Source organism: Mesitornis unicolor, unplaced genomic scaffold (assembly GCF_000695765.1).
Source record: "Mesitornis unicolor isolate BGI_N332 unplaced genomic scaffold, ASM69576v1 scaffold45991, whole genome shotgun sequence".
Taxonomy (NCBI): Eukaryota; Metazoa; Chordata; class Aves; order Mesitornithiformes; family Mesitornithidae; genus Mesitornis; species Mesitornis unicolor.
In genome coordinates, this window is record NW_010165300.1 from 23,119 (window position 1) to 33,963 (window position 10,845).

Consider the following 10,845-nt stretch of genomic DNA (forward strand, 5'->3'; position numbering starts at 1 on the left):
TTTACAGACTTGTTACAGTTTATCATCTGGGCTTAGGGGCATTCTGCAGTGGAAGGTTCTCTCCCTTTCCCCCTCCTTGGGATGAAATCAGCAACGCTACTCTGAAATGTCTGGCCTAGCCTTAGCACTGTATTGTGTCTATACACCTGGTTAATGAAGATGAATAATTTCTATTTCCACTGTACCTGTAAGCAAGCCTATCTTTCGCATCTTTAAAAACGTTTAATATAATGTAGTATTTAAAGTCAATTTAGAGAAGCTATAATACATAACTACTAAATATATCCAAAGGAATAACCATAGTAGCAACCTTTCAATTTCCATGGAAACCCTACTCAGAACACGATACAAATCCTAGATGAGTGCTAATCTCTTAAATTTATGTAAATTCACACTTCGAAAATGCTGTCTACAGACAAAAAGGAGATTGCAGTATAAACCACTAATATTCCAAAACAATTAGCAAGCAGCAGAACTGTTGATGCTCCTGATGCACAGAACTCCTCATAGAGTCAGCCTGTAAAGCACCCCTCACAGCAGGGGTGCTCCACTAATAGCGGCATATAGAAAACAACACACTATAGCAGTGATGAGAATAACTTGGAATCTGACATCTTTTCATGCAATGTTTTTAAAAGATTAAAAATATACCAAAGTCATCAATTAAAAAAATTAAAAATCCCATTTTCCAGCAAGACACTTGTGGCCTGGGGTGGCAGTCCAGAAAGCAGGTCTGCATAGCTGCATCTTATTAAAAAAAACCCCAATCAATCAACAAACTAACAAGCAAAACAACTCCCAAAAGGAAGCACAGAAGGAAAAGAAAAAAAAAAAAAGCAAGATGGGGATGAGTGAGAAAAAAGTGATTAAAAAAAATTAGAAAACCTCTCATCTCTACAAGCTCATTCCCTACCAGAGGAGAGTTCTTGGCAAAAGCTAAGACTTTAGAAATGTAGGTTCAGCCAGGTCATTACAGAAACAATGTAAGACATGTCATGCGTCAGCTGAATTTATTGTTTCTCTCCTCCAACCAGGTATTAAAAACTATTACAAGGCTAACTTCCTAGGGCTAAGAAATACCATGAATGAAACACCACATTAACCTGGCCAGACAGACTTGCATATGTATAGACCTTCCCAAAACCCTGAAAAAAACCCAATCAAACCAAAACAGAGGTGCCTGCTTTCTGGACAGTCTCTATGCACCTTGAGCCTCTGAGATGCAGAAGCTGGTAAGTTACTCCTTTTCTCATTGCTGAAGGTGAAGTTCATGACGTGGAGAAGGCGAAAATGAAGCAGGAGTTAGGCAAACACCAGGCTGGGCACTGAAGAGCACTTTGTGGCTCCTGACAACTAGATACAGCGGGGCAGAAAAGGGCACTGACCTACTTGACAAGCACGGTTGTCATTAGTTGGATACGTAGAGCAAGGAAAGGTCCTATACTTCACAGGTTGAAGCAAAAGCATGATGCAAGTATTCTCCTAAACATTTGTACTGAAAGGAAAGCTACAACTGGGTCAATACCATCAGTAACACAGAACTTTGGCTGACTAAAAAATAGATTAAAGAAAAAAGGGAAAAGACAGATGGATAATCCTTGGTAATATTAGATTATAAAACACAAAAGTTTTGACTGTACTGATAATCTTTAAAAATTATTTGTGTTACCTTAAAAATTAGACTGAGTGAAACAAACTGCCATTATGAGCCCTTTAAAAGACATCAGGTAAAGTGTGTTCAAGACTGATAGTACAGGAAGGATAGTAAGCATAGAATATATGCAGCCCTAAATTCTCAGTCTCAGATACTGTGAGTATATACAACCGCACTGCACAGCAGAAACTGTGACATGATATTTAGACAGGACAGCACTCATTTTAGTGGAAACATCATTTGGCTATCACCCAGCAGAATAAATTCAGCTGAGATGCCTATTCAGGCAGATGAAGTTAAGATATCTGGATCTTAATCAAGACAGTCACATTAACATTCTTATCCTTTCTAAATTCAAAGACTCCAAAACAAATACTATAGCTTACCAGAAAATAATCATCAAAACCTAACCACCAACATACCTATTTAAAATGAAAACTTCCAAGTATAAATTCTAAAGTTCTAAATGAAATATGAAATTATACTTTAGATATACACACACACATCCACCATAATAATGTTTTCATAAAATACAGCAAATTTTGAAAGCTTACCTGGTAAAAATACCATCCACAACACCAATTGTTGCTTCCTCTGCGGGAACATAAGAACCAATCTGTGCCATGACTGTGATCAATGCAACTTGCCTTATATAGGAGCTCTTTCCTCCCATGTTGGGTCCAGTTATTATCATGACCCTTTCGCCATCTCCCTGAAAACATGAAACAGTGGTCAAATATATTGTTCTGCACAAGGGTCTTTCATAAGAAAGTCTGCTGTGTGCATGTGCTTAGAGGGATATAGGACAACTCCTCAGGATTAAATCTTCTGTTTCCAGATGAAAGGCTTCCTTCATTCTTGGAGTTCATCACATTCACTTTTCAAGATATTATGAAGTCTCAGATGTGTAAATCTTCCTGAGACCTCTTCAGGCTGGTAAAAGAGAAGCATCACAATCAACGTGGATTACTCTTGAGCAAAATGGACAGAGTGAGGGGCTACATTCTCTTTCTCCATCAAGGAGCCAAGAAAGCACTCCAAGAACTTTCTGTCCAATTTTCTTTTGAGAAAGGAAGAAACTCATCAGCTTTCAGCATAGCCAGTGTCATCCTAATTTGGTTGTGAACTGGATTCCACTCCAGTTAAGAGCTCTCATGGTATAACAGGGAGAAGATCTGACAGACAAAGACCTGACAGAGATTTTACACCCATTAATAATTGCTTGCCTTGGTACAACATAAGCAGTTCAAACAGACTGGCTACAATAAGAAAACAAGACCTTGCCAAGTTTGGCAATACCTGACTGCAACACAGATACGAGAGCAGACTGTATCCAATCTCTGATCAGTATATCTAACCACTGAAATCCTATGGAAAATGAATTCAAATGCAAGAGCTCATCTCAGCTCCATACAGTACTGGTACATGTCTATGGCTCCAGCATAAAACTGTCTACCTCTAGTGCAAGACAATTGCATATACAAAACTGAAATGCCTTAATGAATCTATAAAGCTTTCTCATAGCCTGAATCAAGACTAGGAAATTAAGTTATGCAAGGACTTTGTGCAACTAGATTTTTCCTTTCTGCTGAGTACATACAATGAAATCCAACAACTGAAGAACTAACCAAAAGTCAGCATACTCCATTGCCCCATTGGAGGAGCATGGAAGAAAAGACAAACTGTGCAAAATGAGTATTAGCCATGGTTCTTAGGAAGCTTGGAACTGATGAGGCACTGTGACAACAACAGAAAACTCCACAGAAGTAACATCATAATCTTTATAGATTTGTTTTTCAATCAGGCTTTCATTCTGTTAACAGGGAGGCAAATAAAATTCAGATAGGAATGTCACTGATGTCATACTCTAGATCATACAGAAGATACATGCAATCGATATTTATTATATGTAAAAAGCTGTTTAGCTTTTGTGAAGAAATGCTCATCCATAAGGAAGGTGCAGTAAAGTCAGAACCCATAAAAGCCATTATCAAGAATAAAGGATGGATGTAATAAAATGCATATGACTATATGGGAATAAAATTCATAACTTTCTAGTCTCCAAGGTATAGTTTCAATATCATTACTAAAACCTTGTCAGGGCTACCATTTGGCTCAACACAACAGAACATACAGATACTTAAACCCAGAACGAGTTAATCTGTTAAAATCCATAGATTTCTTGCTTGTGTTGAGTATGTCTCCAGTGTCTCTCCAAGCACACTGTGAGGCTGGTGGCTGGTTGCAAAGCCAGCTTTCAGAAAGACCATATGCTGTAACATCAGATCAGAGAACCCATCTATCTTACAATTGCATGCAATCAACAGCTAACATCTTATTGGAATTTATGGCTGAAGTTAAAAGTACTGAAGGAATCCATGAATATTTGGAGGTGAGAGGAGGAATGGAAGAATAAAATGTTTATTTCAGGGCACTGTAAGAAAGCTTTTCCTAAAGTTACATATCTGACAACATTTCAGCTGAAAACATGACAGGAGATGCATTTTCATGCTGACTCAAACACATCAGTTTAAAACTAGAGGCATTTAAATAAACTGGGTTCCCACTCACCTCTTTCAAAAAAAGAGAATTCAAACCAACACGAGAGGCAAGAGTGGTTGTACCACGATCACTTGATTTTGTAATACTCAGTATTTAGAAAGCCAACATAAGAATGGGAATAACAGGCGAAAGTGCACGATGATTACTGAATGAAATGTTGAATTTTCTGTAAATGCCATCTGTCATCCATTTGGAGTTGACAAATAATTTTCAAAACATTTCCTTAAGTAATGCAGAATAACTGTATCATTGTTCAGGATAGAACAGAATTTAAAAATATTTCCCGAAAAATATATACAAATTTGAATGGTGTTTATCACAGCAATGCTCCATACTGACATCTGTTTCATATCTTTTCTATATTTACAGTAAGAAGGGGCAGTTACATATTCCAAGTTAAGTTGCAATTATATTTTTATATTCATTAAGAGAAGACATGTAGTATTTAAAAAAATATGTAGGCAGGTAAATAACAAAAAATGTCAAAAGGACATGTAATTTTAACAGACAGGTTTAGTTTTTCAGGAAAAAATGAACAAGTAAACAAACTAAAATACACTTATCAGAACCAGATATGTGAAATAAAATAAGGCAATGTTTCCTACCTATAGCAATTGCATATTTATAGCAATTTTAGGTAATTTAGGTCATATAATTTAGGTAACATTGCCTAGAAAATGTTAAGTAGCACTGACAACAATACCAATCAAGTAATACTCTTACTACTTCTCAATGTCATTCTCTATTGCAGAAAACAACAGTCAGATAGACACTTATGGGCAGCATACAGCCTGCAAGCTACATCTTGGGGGGGGAAACTTTATCATAGGTTAATATGAAAGGCTTCTTACAATTAATGGGCAGTCTACAGAATGTGTACTTGATACTACATAGTGAAAAGTCAGAGCTCCAAGTCTGCATCGTTAGATTAAGAAAGGCTGTATGAAATGAATACTTCCAGATAGGAAAACACATAGCAGAGAAATATCTAAAAAAAAACCCAAAACATTTGAGCTATCTCAGAATTAATTTGGAAAACTAAGCCTGTAACACGTTACACAGAAACCGAAGCTGTTGCTATTTTGTATATTAAAAAACTCCACAAATTTGAGACAGTTATTTCAAAAAGCAGACTCCTGATGATAAGTTAAAAAAATGTAACTATTAATTTGTTTTTAAAAAATAACCACTTAAAACTTTCATTTTCCTAATTTTGAAATCACCTTCCTTTATGCCATTAAGGCTGAAAAGGTTGTAAACAGACCATCTGGCTGCAAGATGTGAGAAGAAAGACAAAATGGATGTGTTCGTGTTTAGCAATCTCTCTGAAATGCAACCAAGCTGACAGTTGTATGATTAAATTATTTATTTTAACTTCCAGGCCAAGAAGCAAATCCCAGATTCCTTCCCTTGAATGACTGTGAAGCTCAAACAGTAACTCAGTACTTACTGAAAGGTTAGTGGTATTTGGAACATACTGATCCTGTTCTCCCAGTAATACATCAATCACAGGGTGCCTCCCTTTTTTTATAATTATTTCTCTCCGACTACCTTCCACAGTTGGTCTGCAAAAAGGAAGAGGCATTAATTTAGATGTTTATTGTAACTGATTACTTAGAACTACTCTAACTAAAGCATGCAGGAGGGTCATCTCTGATGCAAATTTGTGTGAAAAAGTACGAATAACAAAAATGGCTTATTGGTACCAAATACTTCTAAAGTCTTCCTTGGTTTCATTCAGTTATAAAAAAAAGATTGAAAGAAATTTTAGAGTATTTTCTTCATTTTTTCATTATCTAGGGAATGGTTTCAGTCCCTTATGTGTTTAATAGTTCTAAAAAAACTATTAAGAACTACAAAATGAACAATCAATAGCAAAACCCCTGAACTGGAGGACAGTTTTCTTCTCCCCACCATATCAGCTTCTGCAAAGGGCCACATTTTACAGATACATTTCACATTCTCAGAATGATCTTGCTAATTAACTGGTCCAGCCTGTCACAGCATTAAGTCCTAACTGACAAGTGGGGAGTAAAGAAAATTGTCCAACTATGTATATTATTACTGATAACACATTAAATGATGCAAAACAAAGACTACAGTATAAGAAAACTGTAACTCTTCTATGAACACTAGCAGCTCTCATAACCTGACAGCAACTCCCTAACATCTGCAGGAGTCATCAAACAGTAACTGTCCATAGAAAGAGCTTATTAAGTTGAAACACTGCAATGCCAGTACCTGTTGAGAAATTAATATGCAAATCAGATCAATACTATTTACTACTTTTCTCTCATCTCCAAACCATGTAAAAAGTAGTTCTGTCTCAAATGCTTTCACCTTAGCTGTCCACAAGTCTACTAATATAACATGCATAATTCAAGCTGAAAAAAAAAAGCTTGTTCCACTGAACTATGAGTATTTTTTTGTTGTTCTCTGCAACCTAGGCTTACTTTTTCATCATAAACTGAAGTGCAGCATTCAGTGGAGACGTAAATGTGGTTTCATGTTTCAGCAACATTTTTGTGTAAAATAACTCGAAATAAGAGCAGTAACTTAGGAAAGTGGCAGTAGCTGAGAAAAAGAGAATATTGGAATAAAGCCTCAGAAATTTTTGACTGGAAATTAACTAACACACACTTTGGGTAGACTTTAGAAGGAAGACAAGATGTGGGGTGTGTGATTTTTCTTGAGCTAAAGAATGATGATGCAATTTGAAAAAAAACAGAGGTAAAACAAATGGCCTATTAGGAACACAAAGCATTGGGGAAAAAGGTGCAAGCTGATAATGGTGTGGGTTTTTTAGGATAAAGATATTTCCAGCAGTTGAATAGCTGAGGTGAAACCTATACAGACAGAGACTTAGGCCTTGGTGATAAAGAAAGGAAATGTCACCCTCCAATTGCTGCATGGTAAGTTTTTGGAGCTGTAACGTGATGGTCTGAAAAGGTAGGAGCACAGACCTAGAAGCACTTTCTCCTGTACCTTTCTACTTTGCATTCAAGAAAGGCAGACAACAGCTAAATGATTCATTTGCTGCTTTCTAATCTTGTCCTCATCTTTGGAAACAATTTTCTTTTTTTAACGGCTCAAGCCTTCTTCCACATAACTGTGAAACAGGATGCCATGAGCCTTGCTGACTGTTCCACTTTCAGTCAATGGGGCCTGCAGAAGTAGGCCCTCAGGCCAAATCATTCAAAAGGTCTTCCCTTGCCCTGTGTTCCCACAATCAGACAATTATGTGTCATACAGTAAGAGCGGGGGGGGGGGGAAGGTAAATTTATCTGGAATGTGTAACATGTCCTTTAGTCAGGTACAACCTTTTCAATAGCATTCCTGAAAGTTAAACAAATTCACAGCCTCCAGAGTGGATGCACACACATCAGATGATGATCTCTGGGCTACCTACACCATCATCCTTAGTTATCTAACTTGTCTGCCTGAGACCCCCGATGTTGTCCATGTAAGGGATGAGTCTCGCAGCACAGTGGCCCTGAGGTGCCTTGAAACTGCAAGAAGTGCTTACCTCTTGCCAACAACTCTGCAGAACACCTATGCTCCTGAATTCCTGACTCGTTTGTCTGTCTCAGGTAGGCTGACATGAAGCAGTTCTCACTTAATCAAAAAACATTCCTCCAAAATAGTCAAATTAGTTAATATGAAAGTCCATCCTTCCTTCAGTAGCACTCTAAAATTAAATTATTGACACCTTCCCTCCAGCTAAAGTTTCACTAAGGTCTCCTTCCTGCCAGTTTATGAGCTCTAAGCCACTCTTAAAAATTCAGTGAATTTTTTACACTCTGTACAGTGAGCTAATCAGATTTCAGTCTGTTTTCTCATCTAAGTACACAGAAATAAGTGAGCAATTTGAACTTGCAAAGAGATTCTGATAGAGGCACACAAGATCCCAAGAGTCCAGAAGTGATCAATATTATCTTTGATATTATATAAAAGCAGAAGCATACATAAGTTGATTTGCCTTCATCCACATATATTTACTACATAATTTGCTGTATTTCCACAGGTCTCAAATTCATATGGTTACTCCTAAGCAATTGTCTGAGCACTTGCAAGCGCAGCCCCACAATTACAACATTTTACAAGTAGCACACAGCACTCTTCAAAAGAGAGTATGTGGACTTTCTGGCAAAGGCAATAGCTGAGGACTGGAAGACAACAGCCACTGAAGGGGTATCTAAACCTCAGAAAGTGTTGGCATCTGAGGCAGCACTTGTCAAGCTGAAGCAGTGGCTGAGTGAGTGCCCAGTGCCTTTGAGGACAGAGACCTCATGCTATAGAGGAAGGCACCCCAGTGAGACTGACTGTCTGTCTGTGTGAGTGTAGGAGATACAGGTTCATGATAGGGAGGAAAACCCGAGCTGCAGGGTGTACAAGCTCAGGAGCCAGCTCTGGACTAACCTTTGGTGAAGCAGGACTTGAGGGTTTACATCTCCCCACTGCAAAGAGGAGGGGGGACAGACACAGCACTACCAGAGTCCCAGGCTGCAGGAACCAGTGTGTGTGGGTCTTGGGCAGAGGGAGGTGCACAGCTCATCAGATCTAACACAGGATCCTAGGTGAGGAATCACCAAACCTCTGAAAGTTGGTACTATTTTGTACTTATTACTTACATGAAATACATCTTTGAAACATATCACATACATCTTAGACAACATAAATTCACTGCTTGCTAAGACAAAAAATACAGGAGAAAAAATATTTCCATGTGAAGTCCAACATATATTTCTACATAAGTGAGATATCACCTACTAGACTCAAGTCAAACAAACAACAGACAAACATAAGATGTCAAATTTGTACTGCAACGTTTACAGAATTGCATTAAGTCCAGAAGTGATTTTTGTAAAATGAGATTAAGTTGAAACTACTGTGAACAAATTCAATAATGCATTTTATCATAGTACACATATTAAAATCAAATTTATTTAAAATACTCTCTTACAATTTCCTATAAAATCTTAAATAACACTTAAAAATTTATTACCTGCAGTAGTCTCCTTGTTTAGCCACTTGGGCCAATGAAAACAGACAGTCGACAGTTGCTAGGTGACCAATCGCTTTAGACAGAGGGTGATAATGTTCACTAAAATGGCTATACCAAAACAAGGAAAAATAACAGGAGGAAGAAAAGAAAAAAATCATTTCATACAGATACAGATGTATGGTCAAAATATATCTCCAAGCATGCTTCTCACAGTGCTCCTGTGGTCTTTAAATTACTCTGAATTCAAATCTCCCAGCAGTGTATTAAGTTACAATATAAGGACACAATCTTAATCAAGACAGACTTCATGCTCCCATTGTAATAGTGAACTATTTTTAGGCACAAAAAAGCAGGCAAAATGAAATTCATTAGTCAGCATATAAAGGGTGTCCAGTCCATTCTTGCTGTCTAAACGAGATCTATAAAACTGCCACTGTTTATCACAGTGACAACTGAATCCCAACTGCTTTACTTCCACCATAAGTTATAGAAAAAAAGAAACTAAAAGTGCCTGAACACAGGCACAGTGCCTGTAATTTCAATAAAATACAGTACATACAACAGAAAATTCAATAATCCATTTTCCATTTATGGTACTGCTTCCTCCAGTACAATAATGATGTTACCAGAAGAACAGTTTTCAGTAGGGTTCATTCTCTTACTCATCAAGAATTTCTTTCTTTCCTCTCAAAGATACAACATGGAATATAAAACCAGTAGGGGTGCAAAATTTGATAAATAAATGGAGAGATGGAGAAAAAAAGCACTTTCCTACACATAGGTCTGTCCTTGTTGTATGCTGCTATCATACAACAGTATTGAAATCAGCAAAGTGAACATGAAAAGCGGCAGATTTAACTGAAGAAAGGTTAAAATAGGTCTACTCAAACTTACATGGCTAATATAGTGACAATAAATTATTTAACAGAACTATTTTATAGTATTGCAAAGGCAACAAATCCAGAGTAAAATGAACTGGAATGTTTTTCTTCTTTCTACTAAATTTACAAAATTGCTGGGGTCCTACTAGGAGGCAAGCCTTGGTATCAGTTATGTCCAGTGCGACAACTTCAGAAGGAACTGTTTAAGAAGTTAGGAAGGTACTCGTTAAGCTTTTGCAGCGGGGAAAAAAGCACAAGTGAAAGTGAAACAATTATCATCACATGACTTGAGGGACAATTTCAGTGGGTTTGTAATTCCTGGAAGTAAAAACTAGTTGATAACCAGACACCTGAAAAATAAAAGATATTCAGAAGTCTGAGAAATATTTAAAGACCTTTTGGCTAAATAGTCAAATAACTCCATTCAAACTCTCATCTAAGACAAACAGATTTTGCAAGCCAGTTGTGAGGGACAATAACATTACTTTCTAGCAAACAGACACAGTCAGTCACAGGGCAACACAGAATCACAGTCGCTCAAGAGCCTGCCCAAATACCTTGTATATTCCCAGCTCTAAAACTGTAAATAACACTGCAATTGTGCTTAATTTATTAGTTTGTTGGTTTTGTGTTTTTTTTTTTTAGTAATGGCACACTTAAAAGTGAAACCATACTCTATTTCAATTAGTATTAAAAGTGAGTTTATTGGCTTTTTAAAATTTTTTTTTTTTTTTTATTATATT

At 37.0% G+C, this 10,845-nt stretch overlaps 1 protein-coding gene across 1 annotated transcript in view; it reads right to left on the bottom strand.

Moving 5' to 3' along the window:
- MSH3 (mutS homolog 3) overlaps positions 1 to 10,845 on the bottom strand; it is a gene marked incomplete at its 5' end in the record, with an annotated part of 34,564 nt that overhangs the window by 18,122 nt on the left and 5,597 nt on the right. Inside the window, 3 exons of the mRNA XM_010194574.1 lie at positions 2,209 to 2,366; positions 5,667 to 5,781; positions 9,222 to 9,329. Coding sequence (XP_010192876.1) covers positions 2,209 to 2,366; positions 5,667 to 5,781; positions 9,222 to 9,329 — 381 coding nt within the window. The remainder of the gene's footprint in view (positions 1 to 2,208; positions 2,367 to 5,666; positions 5,782 to 9,221; positions 9,330 to 10,845) is intronic.